Genomic DNA, 25829 nt, shown 5'->3' on the forward strand with positions numbered 1-25829 from the left:
GTTGTTTTATATCTAATTTTTAGATCCATTGGCTGATCAATTCTGAGCTGAGCTGAGCTTTTTATTGGGTCTGTCTCGGTTTGTATACCTGTCTCAACTTGTCCAGGATGACTCGCCAACCTCGATGTCTTGACTCGCCAACCAACCCTTTCCAGAAAACGTGCTCTCACTAATGAAAACTTGACTCAGCTTGTCACTACACAATAAACCTCCTTGAAAATTTACTTTTGATATTAGAGTTTTTGTAACATCAGCTGTAACTTTTTGTCATTTCTAAGTAAAAATGTAGATTTATATAAAAATAGTATTTATAAACAACAAGACAACAGTAATAGAGCTGTTTCCTTCAAAAGCATAAATCTCTTAAAGCAACTTCCAACAGTGATCTTAACTAAAGTAGCTTTACCAGGCAATGCACCTCATGAATATCATTTATATAAAGAGTATAAAGATAGCATATTTTAGTGTGTGATAATTATTTCAGTTGCATGTTTATTATTATTGTAGTTTTATTTTTTTTGCATAAGGTTATTAATTAATTAAAACATTTTACATTAAAACCATTCTTATAGTTTTCATACCTTGCATAGCATTTTTGGTGTAATTATTACTAGTAGTAATTTTCAGTGTACTGGTACCAGTACATATCCATATACCACTATGCATATTGTTAAACTTTTCATGAACGTTGGGAAATAAATTTCAGATCCTTCAAAAAGAACAATGCAAACAAATTCCAACATTGTAGCTTTGTTACAAAATTTATATATTTTTATTTTATTGTGGTTAGTTAGCAACATTATTGAGAAATGATTGATTATTTGATGATGTCATTTCTGCTTGCATGTAGATAGTGTAGTGCTGTCATCAATGGTAGCAGATATTAAAGTTATGATAAATTGAACATATATACAGGTAATAACAAAAATAAATTTTTATCATCCACCAGTTTACACAGGAATGATATTACAGCATCAAATCTGATGGAATAAAAATCCAGATAATATCAATCAAATATAAAAGTAACCTAAAATTATACTTTAAAAATGTGAATAAATTAACTTATTCAAAGAAATTTATGAGTTAATTTATCATAAATCACAATAAACTCATAAGGAAAGCAACCAAATGACTATTTGACTTTTAAAATTTTTATTTTAAGCATGAAATATTTATGTGAAATTAATCCTATATGTTATAATCAAAAATCCTCAATCCTAAGCATTTTTGATGAGGAAAAAAGGAAGGAACCAATTTTAAACTATTGAATTTTATACACTAGCACAAACATCTTTATAAGAATGGATGATAAAGTGGTTACAGTATATTACAAACTACGAGTGCATATTCTATGGCTGTTTTGGGTTTAAATCTCCATTTTTTTTTTTTTTAAAGAATTTTCAAAAATTTTATTTTAATTTTTTAATTTTTATTTTTGAAGANCATCTCTATCATTTTGATGCAGAATGAAATGCAGTAATATAGTTACTTTTTGATCAATAGAGTTACTTAGATATTTTGGTTTTACAATTTGCAGAATAATTTAATATGAATGAGTCTGTGAAATGTTTTGTTGTTTATTGTTTCTTTATTTTACTTAAAACATTTTTATTTCATTCCTTTATGATAATGATGTATAGCAATGAAAAAATAATTTACTATGATATTCAGTTTATCCAATGACTCTTGACATGCTAATTTCTTTTTTCATTTCAGTTTTAAATTGTATAAAAAATTTTTTCCTAAAATACTTTTGTTTATAATTTTATAAAAATATCTTTTTCTTTTATCAACATCATTTTTTTCAAGATTTGGCATTTATATCAATATATAATTTTATAGAAACAAAATATGCAGAAAGTCAAATGCAAACATAAAGAAAGAAAAAACATTTTAATATTTACATTTTAATTTTAATATCTTAAAATCAAAGTAAAATTATAGTTAAATAATTTTGTAAGTTTTCATAAATAATAATCTCAGAAATTATTACTTCAAAAAGAACTACTGAAAAAAGAATAGAATAAATGTTCAATACATTTAAATTTACAAAATTTATATTTGTTGTATCAAAGTAATTAGATTTAGAAATTCTTCATAGTAAAAAGGAAAATTAGTTTATTGAAAATTATTTTGAAAATTAATTTATAATATTAATTAACCTATTAAAGCTGGAATTTTTAAAAAATTTTATACTTTTTTATTAACAAGTTAATTACACCTATTTACAATAATTTGACAGCTCTTTAGGATTGTTAAGCTTTTAATTTTTAGTTTTAGGGTGGTACATAATGTACTGCTAGGTTCCAGAGTAAGATTAAATTATAAATGTGAAAAAACTTATCTCATATGGGATTTGAATCCACATATTAATGCTCTTCTTGCAATGCCTTAGCTAATCATGCCACACCACAAACATGTGAATGGTGCTTTTGCATAAGTATTAACAGTTCTATAAAAATTTTAATTACGATTTTCTCAAGAATACCTGAATAGTGGGTCCTGCTGCTTTTGTAGTGTTTAAGTACAAGTAAATACTACACATCCACAAAATTTTGTCGAAATCAGTGATGACAACCTCCAGGTTCCCCTTGTAAGTGATCCAACTGATTATACTGAATATAATCAGAGATCACACTGTTGTTTGTAATGAATCTTGAAATATCAAGAGAACATCTAGGCTTTTTTTAGTGATGCTCTATAACAGGACAAGATAAGTTTGAAATATTTGTCTCTTGAATTCAAGCTGTGGTATACCGGATCTTCTTGATCTAGCTAGAACTTAATGCATTATTATAGATGCAATCAAGTGGCTAGGAAAAATATTTTTAAATTGTTGCCAGCATTCTCATCAATAGAATCTATACTGGACAATTAGCTCCCATCAGGTGGCTCAATATAGAGCTTGCCTAACTTAGATCATGACCTTTCATTAAGGAAGGTATTTCAGTTACTATCAATCTGAAATAAAAATAATAATTATAATAATTTAATAACAAATACACATGACATATAGAGAGACATGAACAGTACATGATATGGACAATATATGAATATCTATCATAGAGGTCAAAAATAACACTTATTTTTAATGAAAATATTTTTTAAAGAAATGATTTTTAAGAAACAGACTAGATTTTCTTGAATTGTAATACATTTATTTTATATATTTCTGATGATTTGGCTAATTGTACAAGTGGATGCCAACAGGCCAAATGCATTTTGACCTAATCATTGTGCACATGATTTGGCTTAATCATTAGTAGTAGGTTAAAATAATCCAAGATATGAACAGCAGTTAACTTCAGTTTGAAAATATTGAATTTTGTCCTAACAAAACAAGAAACTATATACATGGTAGTGGAGAAGCCTAGTGATACAGAAATGTATCATCAAGAATATGTCTTGGATTTCTCAATGAAAAAAGGTTTAATTAACTAAAAATTATCTGTCTTTTCAAAGTATTGGTTGTGAATTAGTTAGGTCCTGGACTGCAATTATTAAATAATAAAGTAATGATTTTATAAATATCTAAATTTTGTTCAAAATTAATGTTAAGAACATCATCACTTTTCCAACCTTTAATTTACTGTCAAAAATAAATAGAATTAGAGTGCTGCCATTACATAAGTTAAAGTAAAGTAAGGCTTAAAATAATATTTCTGTAGAAATTTTGCAGAAAAGTTTGCAAAATATTATGACAAATCATGAAACATCTATTTATGTCAACTGGTACAGTACATTATTGTATTGCTAGGCTTTAATGAATTAAGTAAAGTTAAGAATCTGCAACCTTGTATTGAATGCCATTATATTGAGTTCTCAGTATATTCAAACAAGATGACTTAGAAGTAGTGGTATACAAACATGTGTACAATTTACAGGCTGTATATTCACTTCAATTCATTAAGGAAAGCTCCCTTAACTTTTGAGAGAAGATGAATGTGAAGATAGTCTCATTAGAATGAAGAGAATACATCTTATGTAGAAGTGAAATTATCAGAGTTTCTGATGATTTTGTAATAATTTTGGAAAAAATATATCTTGATCATGTTATATGACTTTCAAAAATTTGTCAATTTTAAGTTTAGATGTTATAAATTCTCTAGTTTATCATTTAGTTTCTAAATAGCTTCATCCTTTTGTATATTGATATTAATATTTCTATAAATAGAAAAATTGTATAACTAAATACAGTAGTTTCATATGTGTAAAAACACATATGAAAAAACACATACATGTTTTACTTTATAGAAATGTAAAATGACTGAAAAATATTTTAAAAATTTATTTCAGATTTTGAAAGTTATTATTTTAGATTGATTAATGTTACGATAAAAATACACTGTCTCACAGAGAAAATGCCATACCATGAAGATTTTGTCACAGCATTATGCAGATTGATGCAGTTTCAGGCCAATTGCAAAATCTTGGAGTGTGATAAAAGGGAAAAACTAATCTGTGAAACTAACTTTGGAAATATTATTGTGTTGCTTTGTGTCATTTTTTTTTTGTTTGAATAAGGATTAGAGTGACAATGCCTCTGAGATGCCATCAAGAACCATTTTATCAAACAGATGAGTTTACTAAAGATTTCATCATAGGACTATGTACAACCATGTGGTCTTTGTTTTGTATTGCAACAGAAACTCAATGCCATAATCAGGATGCCATAATCATGGGTCAAATTTGGAGACTGTGATCAGCAAAACTTCATGATGATGTGTTCAGGATGAAATGTGCATCACAGTGGGACTGCAGCACTGGGACAAATGTCCCAATGCACAGATAAATGCATTTGGCATCATGCAATAGTGGCTCTACAATTTACAGCTGGCTTCATTCTGCATAGTGTACAGGCAGATTTACATGCTGCAATAGTGATGAAGACAGTTTCTTGTAGATTGGGTGAGGCAAGTTTGCAGTTAAGCCAACTGTTGTGAAGACTATTCTTCAAACTGCACCATCATCATAAATTCTTGCAGTAATATCTCTCCAGAGCTACCTGATATGATGATTGGCAGAATGTAGTGTTCAATGACAAATCAAGATTCTGTTTCAACAATGATGATTACTGAGTGAGGTCTGGAGGCAATGTGGCAATTGGGATGATCCTTCCACATTTTGAAGCATCACACAGCTCGTGAATGTGAAGTCATGGTTTGGGGTGCTATCAGCATCAACAACCAATCACCTTCTAGTACATATCAGAGCATGTTGATTGTAGACCAATAAGAGTTGCTACAGTCTGTTGTTGTATAACAGACTGTAGCAACTCATATCTTCAGAGCATACCCAGTGCAGTTTTCCAGCAGGATAATGCATAACTTTACACAGTGAACATCAGCAGGCATGCTTTGCAAGATGTCCAGGTAATTCCTTGGCCAAGTATGATTCCCATATCTCTCTACCATCAAGAATTTGTAGAATGTTAAGTGAATGTTCTCCCACAGCATCATAGCGAAGTTGAACTGTGGCTTATGGTCAATACCATGTAATCAACACTATTCCAGGATAGTATTTGAGTATTCATTGAATTAATGCCATGTTGTGTTAATGACTATTGCCCAACATGGTAGACCCACTAGTTTCTAATCAACCTATATATTGGGTCACAGGAGATGTGTAATTGTTTGAAATTAAATTAATTGTTCAGAACACAGATAGAGTTCTGTTCGGAAATTGAACAGAACTCTCTATCTGTGGTGTTGAGTTTCATCTCATTTCAAGCATTTCTTCATTATGATGTGTTTTCTCTGTAAGGCAGTGTATTTTAAAATTTAAATTCAAATAAAATTAAAAATAAAATCAGTTCAGTTCTACTGGAATACAATAATAAAAATTATAATCCTAAACATTTTTTAAAATCAAAGACTATTTTTAAGGAATAATGAGTTTATGAGCCCAAAAACACTTAAGATTGTAATTTATAAACTGTGCTCCAATAAAGCAAATTTTATTTTTAAATTTATTTTCTAAGTAAGGAAATTTTCTTTATTTATTCTTTATTCAAATCTGTATCTAATAAAAGCTTTGTTATGATTAATACATAAACATTAATTAAAATTAATAAAATTAAAAATGTCAAAAATGTCTGATAGATATTAGTTGTTTTCCTTTAGCAATTAGTAATAGATCCTTGTAGTAAAGTAGTAATCCTTGTAGTAGTAGTTGAGCCATAGCCCATCTTTATTCTTCCAGGTATGTAACAATGTTTGTTCAGGACGCCCATATGTCAATAGATTTGAGAACCTTACGTGCCATACGTGTTCTACGACCTTTGAAATTAGTATCCGGAATTCCAAGTAAGTCTGCCTGTATTGCTGCTTCTCAAAATGAATTTTAATAAATTCAATAAAAATGCAATATAAATGAACAAAATGAAGATGATAAAATTCTGAAATAATAAATTAATATTAATGTTATAATTGTTATAATTATTAAAAAGTTCAGTATTATATATTATTAACATTTTTAATAATTTTGAATTAAATGAAAAACTCACTAATGATAATGCACTATAATTTTAATAAAATTTTCTGTGTATTTTTAATTTATAAAAGTCATAAAAGTATATTTTAAAATTCAAGATAGTCAGATGGTTTAGGAATAAAGCAAGTATTTAAATTTAGAGAGAGAATTTTTGAAGAAATAAATATATAATGCCATTATTAAGTGAAGATGTTTCCAATGATATTATACTACTACTAATATATTTATGGGTTTTTAGAATGTTATTAAGCTTTAGTTATTATTCAGTTAGCATTGCTTTTAAAATTTTTGAGAGCTCATTTTCAATTTTATTTTATATGGAATGACATGTTTATATTATCTTTAAGTTTTAGATCTATGAAATATTTAGAATTGCTCAGAATAATTGGAAATATTCATATTTGATAGAATGGAATTTAATATTATGATGTAATATGGTATCAAGTTTGCCGAATTATTCTTACTCTTAACTATAAAATGTAAGAAATAATCTGTCAGAAATTCATCAATTGAACATCACCTAATATACTTTTTAAGATTAAATTTTTTATATACAGAATTCATTATTATACTAATGCAGTTTTAATTATTAATCAAGACATGTTTTAACATATAACATTATTTCAGTAATGTTCTTTTTATTAAATAAATCTCAGTAAATTGTTTGATAATACAAGATGTTTATAATTAAAGTATATCACTTTACATCATTCTGGAGACAAAATCATTAGAGATATATCAATAAAATTTGATAAGCAAGTTTGACACAGGAAAAGTGTGGACAGTTTCAAAAATAGTTCCAATAGTTTCAAAAAATTCACCACTAGGTCTCTATAATGGCATTGTCACAGCAGCATTACATAACATCAGTGACGTGTAACTCACAAGGAGAGCCTACGGCTTTGGGGTAACGGATTTTGATGATCTTTGGTGTAGAGGTAGTACACCATATGAGTGTACTACCTGTAAAATACTAAAGTGCAATACTCAAATAAAATCGAGAAAAACGAACTTAAAGTTTTTGAGCACTTTATATATAAATTATACGTGCTTCCAGTTAAGCGTCCTGTGGCTGAGTGGTAACGATCCTGGTTCGTATGCTTGAGTTTCCGGGTTCGATTCTCGTGTACACTTTTTTTTTTTAAATTCATAAATACTTATAATGTATTTATTTATTTACCCATTCATTTATTTCTTATTATTTATTTATTTTAATTTAATTTCTACTATTCCAAGTCTAATATTTTTATACTTTTGTTGACAATAACGGCGCATTCTTGACACCTATGTGTCAACTTTCCCATCTAATTGTTATCACTAACGGTGACCGATCTAATTCTCACTAGGAGCGTTTTTTCTATCGGAGTTCTTTTTCACTCACTCTTTAACAGTTCGTTTCTAAATTTCGACACGAATAGACGTATTTGTGTAGTAAAACTTATTTTGAAAAATTATTTTATAATCAAAAAATGTCGTCAAGAGAAGCAAGTTCTTCACGTTGTGACGAAAAAACTGTTGATGATAACTCTTTATACAGTGATGTAAAATACTAACTTGTAAAGTGCAAAACTCAAATATAACCAAGAAAAACGAATATAATTTATTGAAGCAATATTATATAATTACATATCATTGTCAGATGTACATGATCGTGAATGATACTTATGATAAAAACATTCAAAACAAAAATTCTGTCTACACCAAGAACAACAAATAAATGCTGCTTTTTTAAAAGGTATCATCAACAGTTTTTTCGTCACAACGTGAAGAACTTGCTTCTCTTGACGACATTTTTCGATTATAAAATAATTTTTCAAAATAAGTTTTACTACACAAATACGTCTATTCGTGTCGAAATTTAGAAACGAACTGTTAAAGAGTGAGTGAAAAAGAACTCCGATAGAAAAAACGCTCCTAGTGAGAATTAGATCGGTCACCGTTAGTGATAACAATTAGATGGGAAAGTTGACACATAGGTGTCAAGAATGCGCTGTTATTGTCAACAAAAGTATAAAAATATTAGACTTGGAATAGTAGAAATTAAATTAAAATAAATAAATAATAAGAAATAAATGAATGGGTAAATAAATAAATACATTATAAGTATTTATGAATTTAAAAAAAAAAAGTGTACACGAGAATCGAACCCGGAAACTCAAGCATACGAACCAGCATCGTTACCACTCAGCCACAGGACGCTTAACTGGAAGCACATATAATTTATATATAAAGTGCTCAAAAATCTTTAAGTCCGTTTTCTCGATTTTATTTGAGTATTGCACTTTAGTATTTTACAGGTAGTACACTCATATGGTGTACTACCTCTACACCAAAGATCATCAAAATCCGTTACCCCAAAGCCGTAGGCTCTCCTTGTCAGTCAGTCAGTTAAACTTTTGTTATCTCTAAACTAGAGCAGAGAGAGTGTTTGGGTAACATCACATTTATTTGCATAAATGCGATCTTACTGAAGAGGGTGCAATTGCTCACACTACAGTCATTGTGAAAATACACTGTCTAACATTGCAAAACTAATGTTTGATGATGAAAGAGAAATCAGTCAATCTTTTCCAATGCAATGTCCTACTCATTCACCTGATCTCACACCTTGCAAGTTCTGATTATGTGGCTATTTTAAAAGCAGGATTTATATTGTGGGGTTGCAGATTTATCTGAACTAAACAGATAAATTGAAAGGAAAATAAGTTTCATTACTTCTGATATGTTGCATCAAATACCTTGAAAAAGTTAAATACCTTCTTGTAAAGATACTGGAAAATATATCAATGACTCACAAAAACCTTTGAATATCCAGTAAAATTATTTAATTGAAATAATAAACGTTTTCGACCTTAATATTCAGTCTTCGTCAGATTTTACAAATGCTGAGATTCTAAGAACAGTTCTGGGCAACAATTTAAAAACATTAGAACGTTGTGCTGCATATGTTAGCATCACATATACATCCATGGCAATGCACATGCGCAACGTTCTAATGTTTTTAAATTGTTGCACAGAACTGTTCTTAGAATCTCAGCATTTGTAAAACCTGATGAAGACCGAATATTAAGGTCGAAAACATTTATTATTTCAATTAAATAATTTTACTGGATATTCAAAGGTTTTTGTGAGTCATTAATATGTTGCATTTGATTGTTGTTAATGTGATAACTCAATTGCAGTATGTGACTGAGAGTGGTGGAAAACATGTCAGTTTTTTTATGCTGCTGTGATAGTGGCAATTTTAGATGCTAATGGCAAAAATTGTAATTATTTTTGAAATTCTGTTCATAGTTTTCCCAAATTGAGATAAATGTGCTTACAAAATTTCTAACTGTTTTGTCTCTTGAGTGATCTAAAGTAGTATTTTTTAATTATTGACACCTGTATATATTCACCCAAAAGTCCACTGACATTTAATCAAGATACGTATATTTTAAGATTATTTTAACAATGATTAAAACTGGTTTAGAACAGCTTCATTTTGTTATTAGTGATTGTTAGTTTTAATGAAGTAACTGAATCACAAATAATAATGTGCAGCTCTTCCAAACCAATTTCAACTGTTGTTAAGGTATATCTGAGTTAACTGATTTTTAGGCTGTTTTATATTTAAAATTAATTAAATATGTGTATATAGATTAATTTACAGTATAAAAGTAATATCATGTGACTGTATATAGCTGTTTTAAGTTAGTTATACCAAATTAGCCATTATAGAGTTAATGCAGCAAAGTTTGCAGAAGCATTGAGGCCAAAATTCAAGAAAAATATAGCAAATATAGCAAAATATTTGTAAAATTTTTTATGTTGAGAAATATGTAATCATTTAAGTAAAGTTCAAATCATGCCATCTGGTTTCTGGTCTGTCAAAAAGAACACCTTATGACTCCTTGAACTCAGACCAAGTCTATTTATTTGATCACTATTTACAATATAATACACAGCAATATTTCTTACATGCTTCTAACAATACAATCTTAGTCCAGGCTTGTTTCTCTCTGTTTCAATGGTCACGTTGTTTTATATCTAATTTTTAGATCCATTGGCTGATCAATTCTGAGCTGAGCTGAGCTTTTTATTGGGTCTGTCTCGGTTTGTATACCTGTCTCAACTTGTCCAGGATGACTCGCCAACCTCGATGTCTTGACTCGCCAACCAACCCTTTCCAGAAAACGTGCTCTCACTAATGAAAACTTGACTCAGCTTGTCACTACACAATAAACCTCCTTGAAAATTTACTTTTGATATTAGAGTTTTTGTAACATCAGCTGTAACTTTTTGTCATTTCTAAGTAAAAATGTAGATTTATATAAAAATAGTATTTATAAACAACAAGACAACAGTAATAGAGCTGTTTCCTTCAAAAGCATAAATCTCTTAAAGCAACTTCCAACAGTGATCTTAACTAAAGTAGCTTTACCAGGCAATGCACCTCATGAATATCATTTATATAAAGAGTATAAAGATAGCATATTTTAGTGTGTGATAATTATTTCAGTTGCATGTTTATTATTATTGTAGTTTTATTTTTTTTGCATAAGGTTATTAATTAATTAAAACATTTTACATTAAAACCATTCTTATAGTTTTCATACCTTGCATAGCATTTTTGGTGTAATTATTACTAGTAGTAATTTTCAGTGTACTGGTACCAGTACATATCCATATACCACTATGCATATTGTTAAACTTTTCATGAACGTTGGGAAATAAATTTCAGATCCTTCAAAAAGAACAATGCAAACAAATTCCAACATTGTAGCTTTGTTACAAAATTTATATATTTTTATTTTATTGTGGTTAGTTAGCAACATTATTGAGAAATGATTGATTATTTGATGATGTCATTTCTGCTTGCATGTAGATAGTGTAGTGCTGTCATCAATGGTAGCAGATATTAAAGTTATGATAAATTGAACATATATACAGGTAATAACAAAAATAAATTTTTATCATCCACCAGTTTACACAGGAATGATATTACAGCATCAAATCTGATGGAATAAAAATCCAGATAATATCAATCAAATATAAAAGTAACCTAAAATTATACTTTAAAAATGTGAATAAATTAACTTATTCAAAGAAATTTATGAGTTAATTTATCATAAATCACAATAAACTCATAAGGAAAGCAACCAAATGACTATTTGACTTTTAAAATTTTTATTTTAAGCATGAAATATTTATGTGAAATTAATCCTATATGTTATAATCAAAAATCCTCAATCCTAAGCATTTTTGATGAGGAAAAAAGGAAGGAACCAATTTTAAACTATTGAATTTTATACACTAGCACAAACATCTTTATAAGAATGGATGATAAAGTGGTTACAGTATATTACAAACTACGAGTGCATATTCTATGGCTGTTTTGGGTTTAAATCTCCATTTTTTTTTTTTTTAAAGAATTTTCAAAAATTTTATTTTAATTTTTTAATTTTTATTTTTGAAGAGGTGGGTTGCATTTTTCCATTATCAAATCCTTCATTTATGCATTTTTAGTAATTTACTTGTGTATTTAAAAAAATTCACACCTTTCTCATACTTTCCAGCAGTAACTATTTAATAAACAAACATTTTTGGCCACATTCAGGGGCCTGCCTCAGGTTAAGCTGATACAAAATTGAACGTGTAATTTTATTATACAATAGTTTCAGCTTATAGATTCAATGAGTTTGTGCATTTTTCTCTTGATGCATTGTTTTAATTTTCCTTTTATTTGACTTACTGTATAATTTATTATATTTTTTCAAAGTTCCCAATAACATAAATAAACACTAACCACAAATTAAAGGGAATTGGAAACATTGTATTTAGCTGGGAATTGGAGATGTTGCAGTGATGTTAAAACTTACACTCACTTGTAAATGGAAATGAGATATAGGTCCACTCTTAGCAGTTTTTTTATATTGAACATGAATTAATCACAGATACTTCATTTCAAGTTGTTAAATACTGTTGTGTCTTTGGACAAATTCAAGTTTCTTTGAAAATGGAGAATCATTGTGTACAATTGTTAAATTCAGTTGTGAGCATAGAAATACATATCTACTAATTTGTTTATTTAACAAGTAAATTAATAAAACAAGTGAAAATAAATAATTCAGTGATGGAAAAATGCAACCATTCTTTCTGTCAAAAATCAAAAAGTTTTTAAAAATATTAAGATTTGAACCCAGAACAGCTATGGGATGCACTCATAGTATGGAATGTAACCAATATATCATCCACTCATGAATATCTTTGTGCTAGCATACATGTAATAGTCAAAAATTCTTGATCCTATGCAGTTAAAAAAAATTTTTTTTAAGTTATTGGATTTAATTTCATATAAATGCTTATTTTAAACATGATATACTTAACAGTCAATTAGTCATTTGATTACCTTTTCTTGTCAGAATTTTCAGAAAATTCTAATTCAAAATATCTTCATTTGGTTTAGCAATGAATACAAAAGAAATATGCTTTTTTTTCTGTTTTATGGTTGCTGTCTATTGGATCTTGTGTATGAATGTCTCTTTAATCCAAACTTTTGTTCAGTAGATTATCTCACAGTATCATGGTTAGAAACATCTTTATTTTTTAAAAAAATTGGATTACATTGCAAATGCATTTCAGGTTTGTTTATATTCCAAACCCATCCTCAGTGCTATACAAAAAAATATAAGAAATATAAGGACAATATTATCTAGATATTGTGGAAAGAGAATTTTTATGACACAGTCATTTTACATATCATAAGAAAACATAAAAAATCTTTCACACTAACATCCGTGAACATACATAACATTCAAGTTTTTTATATAAAGAGGTTTCTCTTCCTAAAACAGTTATATAAAAACATAACTTTAAAAGACTAAAAAATTTTTATGAAAGTTTTTTAAAAAAAACTTAAAATTTTATCTCTGTAGTGAAACACTATGGATGTTAATATAATGTGACATAACAGCTATAATTTAGAAACTAAAATTATTTTACAAACAAATGTTTTTTTATTAATGATATATGAATACATACCGATAATAAGTATTTCTATTTGAACAACCGTGCAATGCATCCTTTTGTGGTTTAATTAAGAAACATAATGTTTTGTAGTGCCCTCTATCAAATTATACCACTGAGGGTCTATTTGCATACCATTTGAGATATTGACCAAATTTTTTCCAAGATATTTTTGTATTTTGATACGTTCTTTGAACTTCTGTTTATAAGTATCTTTTTCTGAGTAAAATTTTTATATTATCTCTGTCAATCTGACAACCATTATCCTTTGCATGAGTAAACCATGGGGAACTGTTGTATCCCAATGTAATAGCTGCTTCATGTTCTTTTACTCTTGATTCCAATGTTTGGCTTGTTTCACCTATATACTCTTTTGGAATGTGACAATTACATTATATCTTATACACAACACCTGTTTTTTTAAGGTTATTTATATTGTCATTATTTTTTTTCTAGTAGTACTATAAATATATATGAAATTTTATTGGTCAAAGACGGGGCCGAAACAATGTTATCCTTTTTAAGGATTTTATTACAATTATCAAAAATATTTTCTAACATACAGGAAGGCTTTGTATTTTTTTTGTCTATTTATATTTTGTGTTATATCTATTTCTGCTGTATTGTGTATGCCAAGTATTTAATTTGTTTCTGGAGTAGTCATTAAGGATAAACTTTGCTTCTAGTTCTTTTAATTTAATTTCACGGTTAATATTATCAGATATTCTTGTGTATATGTTCTTTAGGTCCATAATATAAATATTCTTTTTCATGGTATCCGGAATGTAAGAGTGATAATAGCATTTCACTAAAGTGAACTAGTATCCACCCATTTTAGATGTACAGAGATAAAATTGTAAGTTTTTTTAAAAAACTTACATAAAAATTTTTTAGTCTTTTAAAGTTATGTTTTTATATAACTGTTTTATAGGAAGAGAAACCTGTTTATGTAAAAAACTTGAATGTTATGTATGTTCACGGATGTTAGTGTGAAAGGTTTTTTATGTTTTCTTATGATATGTAAAATGACTGTTATAAAAATTCTCTTTCCACAATATCTAGATAATATTGTCCTTACTTATATTTCCTATATTTTTTTGTACAGCACTGAGGAGGGGTTTGGAATATAAACAAACCTGAAATGCATTTGCAATGTAATTCAAATTTTTTTAAAAATAAAGATGCTTCTAACTGTGATGCTGTGAGATAATCTACCAAACAAAAGTTTGGATTAAAGAGACGTTTATACACAAGAAAAGAAATATGAATGAAGGATTTTAATGAGAAAGAAAAATATATATTTTTCTTTTTCAGTTTTACAACAGCCAGACAGATTAAATAAATAGATTAACTATATTGCCATAAATTTGTTATTTTACAAAAAATTCAGTTTTTTTACCATAAATTAATGTACAAAATGTCTTTAACTAAATTTATTTTTTTAATGTTTATTTTTAATTCAAGTTTTATATTTGATTGTTAGTGTCTGTATTATTGATTAAGTCAGATTTGATTCCATGATGCCATTTTTACAGTAATTGTAGATGATAGTGATTTTATTTTGTGTTTGAAGTGATAAATATCAAAGACTTAAATTTTTGGCTTGTGTGTTTAACACTACAGCTTAATGGTCAGAAGGTTGAAGCAGTAGAAATGTCATCTTGCCAGTCTCAAGATCTAGGACTGGATTCCAGCTTCAAGAATTTTTCATGAGTGGTCTGTCTTGGGTATGTTGGCCCTTTCCCTCATTTGGATGCCCTCATTGTGGGTTTGGCCAAACCCAATATTGGTCTGATTAAAAGACTTTCTGCCAATAAGATGGAAAGAGTGAAAAATGAAAAAATAACAAATGGTTACTTTTCCATTTTTCACTCTTTCCATCAATAATATGCTATTGACAGCAAAAGTAGGTAGTGTGAAGATAATAGTAATTCCAATTAGAATTTCTTGAATTCTGTAATCCTGCATCTGCAGGTGTATAAGAATGCTACCAATAGTTCAATGATCCAAAACTTGTGGTTTAATTATGTTTATTTTGGTTGATTATATATAAATAGTTGCAATTCAAGTCAACTTACATTTTGCAGCCCCTCATCAGTAACTAAGATTATTAAGAACTAAGTATGAGTAAAAAAGTAATTAAACATAAAGTAAGATATTACTATTATATTTAGTTTTATTATTATGTTTAATTGGAGGAATTAATTGTTTTCTATTGATTTTTCACTAGCAGTATGTCCTTGGTCTGTGTTGCAGAAAGTGATGAACACTTCCTGACACGTTGATATTTGAATAATTATGGTACTCAATGAGGAAAGTAGTGAGAGGAACATGAGAGCCAATGCAGCTTTTTACTTGCTTTTTCTTCTATTACTCTTGAATGCTTGTATGCAATGGCATAAATTTTGGCTAATTGCACATTCAAGTTCCATTGATCACAAATGATGAAGGACATATGTGCTAGATAAAGAAAGCTCTGCAGAAGCAATCATCTTTCATTTTTCTCTTTATGTTTAATTAATTCTGTACTCATACTTAGCTCTTGATAATTTTAGTTACTGATGAGGGGCCATAAGTCAGTCCAAAATGCATCTACTTATGTATATAATCAACCAAATTAAACATAAATAAACCATAAGTTTTGGATCATTCAATTACCGGTAGCATTTCTAATGTCATTAGTCATTTTTAGCTGCACACTTCTCACACTTCTTGGAATTCAATGATCATGGATCCTTGATCTGTACAGGAGCATGTTGATATCCTAGAAGTGTCCATAAAAACCAATTCTGTCATACATATAAAGAGAAAGTTTTGGTGTCATTTTAACACAACCTGTTCCTTCAAGAAACATTGTGTTGTTATGAGTTAGAAAGTGACAGGAAGATAGTTAAATGCATGATTCATAACATTCCACAGAAAATTCTCCACTGGGTGATAGGTTCCCTTTCAACCAGAATGGAACAGTGTTTAGAAAATCAGGGTGACCATCTCATAGACATTATTTTCAAGAAATAACTGAGGCACTTTCTTTAACTCCATTTCATTTGGTATCTTTTTGTGGAATAAAATCTGTTTGTGATGAAACATATTTGCTTAAGATTTTCTAAAAATCATCAGGTGTTTATGCCCATCCAGTATTTCTGGTGTCAAAACTCAAATGAAAAATGTGGATAGAATAACTAGTAATATACTGTATTTGCACAACTTGGATTTATGAATTGAGTCCTCGCTTGATTGATTATTTTATTTTAATTACTAAAATTAAATTCTTTATGAAATTACAGCACAATCTACTTTAATACAAAATATCATATGAATTTAATTAAATTTATTTTAAAATAGCCCATATATAATAAAGACATAAATCAAATTATGACTGGATAAAGTATAACAAATTAACGTAAAAACCATAGAATTTCAGCAAAGTTATTTATTTCAAATGTTTTCAACCATCTTTAAACGTCTTGCTCAGGAACAAATACATTATTTTTCTGCATTCTTTTAATGATTCTAATTGGGACATTTGGTTTAACTTCTTTTTTTTCTCTTGAGCCATGGCCCGCAGCTGCATGCAGCCCACTCAATGTTTTTGTGTGGCTCTTTTAAAACAGTAATTATCTTGTATACATTTTTATTACAATGAAATATCACATGCATAGTTAAATACATTAATATGATGTAAAACACCTTATCACATACAATCAGAAATTAAAACAGTTATTAAATATTTTTTTAACAAAGCTTAAAATGTATGAATGAAAATGACCAGAATGTTCCTGAATTATATGATGGATAGCGGCTTTTGGATTTATGTTTCCTTACAAATATCACAATGAAATTAAGCAAACTTAATAAGCAGCTTCAAGGTGAAAACAAAATTGATCACACTGTTATCAAAATATAAAAGCATTCATAGCAAAACTCAAACTTTATGAAAGTCAGTTAAAATCAAAAACTACAATCCATCTTCCAAAATTACATAAATTTAATAGTGACAAAAAACATTTTTCTAAATATATACAAGAAATTACTAATTTATTAAGAGAATTTCAAGAGAAATTTTCATATTTAAAAATTTATGAGAATATATTTCATATTTTCTTATGTCCATTTGACATTGTTGTGGAACAAGCTCCAACAAATTTCCAGATAGATTTAATAGATCTGCAGTCATCTTCTGAATTGAAATATATGCTTGAGGCCAATGACAAAGTTAAGTTTTATATAAAATAGTCTATAACGATAAATTCCCTAACATAAAAAAACTGGCGATGAGCATTACAGCTGCAATGTGAATCACCTAGCTTTGTGAATCTTTTTTTCTCAAAATTGAAGAGAGTTAAATGTAAAAGTTGTAATAGATTGATCAATAAAAAATTAGAAAACCAACTATGTTGTACATCACAAATACCTGTTGATATTAAAAAATTAAGTGAAAAAATTGAAAAGCAAGTTTCACATTAAAAATACATACAAATACTGTATAATTATATATGTTGTAAATAAATATGAACAGCCACAGTGTATTTTTGGTTTTGGCTCAGTAAACAATATTGCTGCTCTAGAGTATCTTATCACTAAAGAAAATACAACATCCTAGCCAAATATATTATAATATTATTTTATTTATATAAAATAATATTTAAAACTTCAAATTAAAAATTTACTCTAAAGATAATCAAATTATGCTTTTCATTAGAGCAGTTGTTATCCTTAGCTGCACATATTCCTGGGAATGTGAGACACTTTTCTTGAGATATGAAATTTCTGTAAGACACCTTAATGAAACAAATGTTTTTGGCTACATTAAGTAGCCTGCTTCAGGTTTTGACATTCAGAAATTAAATAGAGAGGTTGAGGCGCACGTTTTAAACGTGTAAACATGTACGTGTGACGTTCGGTGCCGCTTTCCCGTAAGCCTAAAAGTTTGACGATGGTGTTTGGAATGTCGAGCGTGATTCCACCGACTATCCAAACACCATTGTCAAACTTTTAGGCTTACGGGAAAGCGGCGCCGAACGTCACACGTACACGTTTACACGTTTAAAACGTGCGCCTCAACCTCCTCTAATGTCTAAATAGAATACAAATTTCTGTGAGATCAAATTTTCTGTTGTTTAGCTTTTTACACTTTTATTTTTCACCTTTTTCAATGAGAATTGAATCTTTTTTTAAAATAAGATCTTAATAAAAATGTATCAATTAAATAATCTTGCTACTTGTGTTTGTGTATGCATGCAATACATACATGGCATAAAGCATAAACCATGTAAGACTCAGTTTATGCTGGGACTAGCTTCTTGAGATTGCTGATGTGATATGAAATGGACTAAATTAAAGCAAAAATACAATGAAAATGTAAATATGTTAAGTTCCATTTCAAGATTTTCAGTAATCAATATAAAATACTTGAAAAACGTTTTATTTTATGAAATTTACATATTAATCACACCAGTAACTTTTGTTTTATTCTAGTATTTCTTAAAAATAACAAACATTTTCAAACTGCTTGACCATCCTGCTTCAGGTTTGTTGTATGTGTTCCATTTAGAATGCTCATTCTATCATGTTCTACATTCAAACTGAATTCAAATTTCAATTATTATTTGTTTCTCATTAATTGGAAATTTACATATTGAAAATTGTTTTATGTTTAAGAAAAAGAAAGAAAATTTAATGCTTTTAAAATGATAGAGCATATGTCTGCTTAGTTTGAGTTTCATATTCCTTCAATTGCTGAATAACTTCCAGTTTTCCTTTAATTGTCAATGATTTATTTTGTGTTTTTAGTCTCTTGTCTAGATGATAATACACATTTTGGAGACATGGTTGTAAATTTTTGAAAATTTCAATAAAAAAAGAGTGCAAGATGGACCACAAATATCTAGAAAAACTGAGAGAAATTAAGAGGGAGAAAGATATCTAAGAGAGATGCCTACATGTTAAAGAGACTGGGGAGTAGTAATGATTGTCAAGGATGGAAGTGGGATCAGTTAGACTTAACCTTTTGGCATCTTGTTGTCAAGACAACAGTGCATGTTTGTTGGTTCACTTGCAGTTTCTTGTTCTGGCTCTTCCCATATGTTCTGTGTTGATTTCTCTTCTTGTTCTTCCTTCAATTCTTCAATTAATTCCTGTATATTTGTTGGTTCACTTGCAGTTTCTTGTTCTGGCTCTTCCCATATGTTCTGTGTTGATTTCTCTTCTTGTTCTTCCTTCAATTCTTCAATTAATTCCTGTATATTTGTTGGTTCACTTGCAGTTCTTAGTTGTGATTAATTTAAATTGCTTTTTCTCATTATAATATATTCCATGTTATTTAATTATTTAAATTTTAGGCCATAGTTTAATCATTTAGTATTAGTAATGTTGAGATCATCTGTTTCTAGGAAATCTGACAGAATCATGATTCATCACACCCTCCAATTGTGATTGATGAAAGGTGCAAAAAAATGAATTGGGTATAAATTGAATTGGCATAAACTGAGCTTTATTTATTTATTCCTGCTGTAAATTTCTACCTTAGACCTAAAATGATTTTATATTAATGAAAGACATAGAATAAGTTTTTTTAATTGTATAAATTGTACCTTAAATTAGGCTAAAATGTATGAGAAAGTGGGACAATCCTACCCTCTTAAATAAAAAACTTAATTTTTCATCATTATATGAGATTACAGTTTAAAAATTTAAGGACTGGCAGCAACAAAAAGATTAAGAACTACTGAGTTAGAGCTTTTATCCTAAACAATAACTACTTCAGAGTTTTTTTAGTTCATATTTCAGTTGTATAGATGTATACATTTGAAGATGAACTAAAAAACATATGAAAACTATGATTACATTATCATCTAATCTTATTTTTCTGAACTATTTTCTCATTTGATTGATTACTAACTCTTTAACATGACTTCACTTAAATTACATATCCTAGAAACTGCCAAAGTTTGTAGCTACAGATATAGGCTAATCTTTTATAAACTGCTTTTAACCACCATGATTATAATACAGAATTATTGCTTTATCTATATTATAATGTTTCTCAACAAGAGTAAATTTTTAAATGTTTGTTGAGTAGAGTGAATATAGGCCTAATTTTAACCCTTTGGTGAATGTGCTTTTCAGAAGCTCACAAGAGGGCGCATTGCGGCAATTACACCGCATAGGTAATATTACTTGATTTAAGTCAATAATTAATTATTGTTTTGAAAATATGAATCAGATATATCAGAAAATTAATTGTACAACATTTTAATGAACAAATTGGTTATAAAATATTTAGATAATAAAAAAAAAGTTACTTTATATTCATGTGATGTTCACCTTCACACATGGCACATATAATCACTATATTCCGATGCTTTTTGCAAACATTTCTACCCATTCCTGACATTAATTTTTGGACAAATTGATTTTTTCCTATTGTTTTTGTGTATGCCATAAATAAAACAAATTCTAGGTTTTTGCCACTACTTTGGATGGCTCTTTGTTTCCCTTATATTTTTCAAAAATACAGACTAATATAAATTTAAAAATTTATAGAAACTTACGACAGTGTTCATTTAATATATTTATTTAATAAACTTGCAAATATTGACTTACTTTATTAAAAAAATTAAACACATATAAAAGTATACCAATATTTTAGTTACATGGCAGGGTGCATAGTGGCAGTTACAATGCAAATGAGGTACGACTTCATTCAAAGACCAGTAACAACTAAACGGTTAGTATAACTGACCCAATTTCATAAACATGTTGTATCTTGTATTATGAAGAGAGAGTACTATGACGAACTTCTGCAATAATTAAGTACAACGTCAAACAAAAGACTATCTTTATTTTGCGGCAATTTGTTGCGGGTGCATTCACCAAAGGGTTATAAATTTGATAAAGTATGATAAATTCAAGTTTATCTCAGAACATTGTTGATACTTTCAATATATTTTCTATTTCAAGAATATTTTCAAAATGCAGTCTTTTTGTAGAGAGGAAACAATATCTATTAAATGATAACTTCTTATTTTATAGAAATTATTTGTTATATTTCTAGTAAATGTTTTTTTTTAATTGTGTAGTCATTTGTCTTCTATAATAAAAAATTATTTCTTCATTATTAATGTAAGACAGAATACCATTCCATAAGAGAGAGATTTCTTGTAAAAATTAGTATTCAATTATTTTCCCACGAATAAAGCTTTTTTCTGTAGTTTAAGATATATCTATACAGGTAAGCCTCCTACAACGCGGTACCTTTACAATGTGTTTTCGCTCCAATGCGGTTGGAAAAATGTGGAAATTTTCTTACAATACGGTTTACGGTATTTAGAAACGAATTATCTTTCACATAACAGAGAAATTGCAATGGATCACATGATACGAGCTGCAGTTCGGCATACAGAGCTAAATGTCCTTGAAAACAGCTGTTTGTCCATGTTGGCCTGTTATTCCTTTGAAAGTTTCAGGGGAAGACTGGTTTCTAGGACAGATGTGCATCAGTTATCGTAAACACTCAAATATATCACTAAATTTTCGATCATTTATACTCTTTTAATAAGTGGGGACCACAAAAAATAGTCCAAGATACAGTATAAACTTCTATTGGGTGTATATTTTTAACAACATAGTGAAGGGAAGTTATTTTTTGCGATTTTTACTGTCCACAAAACTGATTGAAAAAATTTTAGCCATAACAATGCCAAATGAAAAGAAAGGACCATTGTTAAAAAGGAAATTTATAACTCTTCAAACAAAGATAGAAATTTTGGATAAAATTAAAAATCAAGAGTGGATAGCTGATATTAGTAGGCATTTTAATTTAAATGAGTCGACTATTCGGTTGATTAAGCAATCGGGAGAAAAGAATAGGAATTGGTTGCATCTGGATCACCTATTCTTGCAAAAAATGTAGCTCGTCCCAGAGCACCTATAACATAGGTATGCAAGTAAAAAACTGCATAGGATTTTTACAGATTTTCTTATAGATTTCAACTTGGTAAAAACGAAAAAAATTCTATCTTGTCAATTTTTTTTGTTACACTCAAGTTTCGGTTTGTATTTAGTGTAAAATTCCTAGTTAACTTAAATTTTTTTTTATTTAAAAAATGGCCTTTAAACAAAGACTTCTCACATTAATTCTATCAATTATAGCTGGACTTGGCAATAAATAAAAAAAATGTTAATGGTTGAAGAGAGTAGTGGTAGGGGGAGGTGGGTTAAGTAGTTTTAGCTTTAGGAGGAAGGTCGCATGATTGTGTAGAAACAGGTTAAAAGTTGATAGTGAATAATATTACTGGTGAGGTTGAGCAAGTTTCGACATGTTATCTGGGATACTAGGAATAAGTATAAACAACCTGCTGTTGGATTAGATCATGTTTCAGCAAGTTAAATAAGTTTAGTATCTCGCTAGCCATCTAATGCCACACTCAGTTTATATCAGCATTTGAACACTACTATGCTTGTATTTTTATTTCGGGAATATGGCTCGCAGAGGTTGTGTAATTTCTCCTGACAGCTTCTGTTAAATTTGTGGTGAATACACAGTGAAAAGTCAAGTCAACATCCCCTTTATCTGATCTCCTCTTTTTGGAAACAATGGGAGAAAAGGAAAAAGAAGCATGGGACTCTTTCAAGAATGTAGTGCATAAGTTTTTGGGGAATACTAAGGACCCTGACTACAAAACCATTGTATAATGCATGCTGGCAGCGTATGAAGCTCAAGGATGCAAGATGAGCTGAAAAGTTCATTTCTTACACTCCCATATTGACTATTTTCCCAAAAACTTGGGATCCTGTGGTGAAGAACAGGATGAAAGATTTCACCAGGATTTCCGTGATATCGAGAGACGTTAGCAAGGAAAATGGGATGTCAATATGTTAGCTGACTACTGTTGGATGTTCAATCGAGAAACCAGAGAAGGAAATCAGAAACGAATTTGGAGAAGCATCAAAGAGAAGAAAAGGTGTCATAAGAAAAAAGAGTAGACCTAAAATTGTGTATAAATATCAGAAACAATTTTTTGAATAGTTGTAAGGAAATATAATATATTTAGTTCATTGTAATAAATAAAAAAGTTTTTATCAAAAATTTGTTTTTATTTTGCAAAAAACCTATACGTGATGGGATGTTACGGAAGTCATTTTTAGAATCTCCGATCTTTAAAACATATAATTCAGAAAAAATATCCCATGCAGCTGGAAAAAATGGAACGAGCACTAATATTATGGGTAGAAGATATGAACAAGAAACAATTGCCTTTAAATAAAATTGCACTTAAACACAAAACCTTAAAAATATTTGATTAGTTAAAACAAATGGGAGAGTCGTCAGCTGATGAAACCAGTGTTAAATTCGTGGCTAGCAATGGCTGGTTTGAAAAATTCAAAAAACGCCATTCAAATGCCAAGTTTTTTTTTCATTTTAGAACTGAATCCCAGTTTTTGTATTAAGTTGGTGTCTTCTATAACGTGATTTCCCACAATGCAGTACAGTCGACCCCCCTATAAGATCATAGATACATTCCATTTTTTAGGAATCCGATTTCTTACGAGTCGTTCCAATCACAGCCCGACACGTGTAAAGTTTACGGACTACAGCTGATTGAAAGGTTTTCTTCCATAAAATTAATCGATTCTAGACTAATCCGACTCAACATTTCCAAAATACGTATATATTTTTTGGAAATAATCCGTATAAACTACACTATAAACAAAAAATTGTAGGATTACTTACCGAGTATGCACCATTCGACAACCCCATTGCTAAAGCTTGTTTTCGTCGCGAAGCAGCACACCAAACCACGGCCGATTTCTGATAACTTATTTTTCTGCGAAAACTTCGTTGAACTTCGGAGACATCATTAATATAAATAATTTTAATCGCCGTTGAATAAGAAATGTTTCTTTCACAAGAAATGTATAAAATTACAGTACTGTATTAGACTTACGGTACCTAATTTACATACTGTACAGACGATAGTTAGCGTAAAAATCTCCGTAGCGTGGCGCCACGCTAGACGGCGGAAATTATATATTTAATTATAACAAAGTTACAATAAGTTAATATATAATTATATATACAGTACCTAATTTATATATAATTAATATATAATTATATGTACAGTACCTAATTTATATATAATTTATATAATACTGTCCAGACGATAGAAATCTCTCCGTAGCGTGGCGCTACGGACGGCGGGAAAGTAGTTCGGCTGCCCGATGACGTTTAACGTAATTATAGGGGGTTTTTTACTGTTTTTTATGGATACCGTCACAATTTTTTTGCAGTTTTATAGGAATCATAATTATTGGGACCATAATTATAGGGGGTTGACTGAATTTTCAAGGAACGTATCTACTGCGTTGTAGGAGGCCTACCTGTACAATTTTTGAGATTTTGACCAGCTCTTTATATAATAAAAATGCCCACAAAAACCTTTGTATCTCCAGTTGTAAAGTTTTTTATTAATGACTAATGCTTTCAATCTTAAAACAGATGTTCTTCAGGTCCGAATATACAAATGAATTAGAATGTAAATTAGAACATAATAGTTTTAAAAATTTGAACAACCAATAAACAAATACAATAATGTAATTTTTGTAATTTTAAAAAATCATTACTGATATTTCATTTATTTTATTTTATATCTAACTAGCTTACCCGTCGCGCATTGCTGCGATCTCAGAAGAGATGAAATTCAAGCAAACTCGTTATAATAAAATTAAATTTTCATTTTATCATTTTTATTGAAATATATTATTATTATTCGTTTTCATCGGGAAAACATTTCAAAGTGTCGTTTCAATTCTATTTATTTATTGGAGTGCTCGTGGATACACGATATTTTTTGTTTTTTCGTCTGGTGCGTACACGAATAATTCGGAAGGTTTTCCGACGCGTGAGCTGGCCACATACAGTTGTCCATGCGAGAAGCACGGATTCTCCAAATTTAGCCCACACACTTGCAGCGATTGTCAAAAGCGCGATATTCCCCATTTATATATATATTTTTAAATCCTTTATAATTTTAATTATTTAATTGCTCCTTCCTCTCTTCCTTGGCATGTTGGGAAATTTCTGATAGTTAGATAATAAACCGTTTTATTGTAATTTGTCTTTTTAAATTATTTCGAGTCGATATTAAAATTTGAAAAAGGGCGATACCTAGATCGGTAAAATAGGCGAATTTCTTCCTACAACTTCGGTCGTTGTTCGGGGTACAGTTAAGATTTTAACGAAGTTCGAGCGAAAACATAATTAGCAAAAAAAGTCGAAATAAAGTGATTAAACAAAAATGATTACAAATATCGTAAATAACAGTTCA

The 25829-nt window shown here is 29.1% G+C and overlaps 1 protein-coding gene across 1 annotated transcript in view; it reads left to right on the top strand.

Annotated features, from left to right (window-relative positions):
* The first annotated feature begins 6041 nt into the window (after positions 1 to 6041).
* The window catches only part of LOC111625859 (voltage-dependent calcium channel type A subunit alpha-1-like), a 243048-nt gene continuing 223260 nt past the window's right edge, over positions 6042 to 25829 (top strand). The window contains exon 1 of the mRNA XM_023369099.1: positions 6042 to 6305. Coding sequence (XP_023224867.1) covers positions 6212 to 6305 — 94 coding nt within the window. The 5' untranslated portion in view covers positions 6042 to 6211. The remainder of the gene's footprint in view (positions 6306 to 25829) is intronic.

Source organism: Centruroides sculpturatus, unplaced genomic scaffold (genome assembly GCF_000671375.1).
Source record: "Centruroides sculpturatus isolate CEXI.00-Female unplaced genomic scaffold, Cexi_2.0 scaffold427, whole genome shotgun sequence".
Classification (NCBI taxonomy): Eukaryota; Metazoa; Arthropoda; class Arachnida; order Scorpiones; family Buthidae; genus Centruroides; species Centruroides sculpturatus.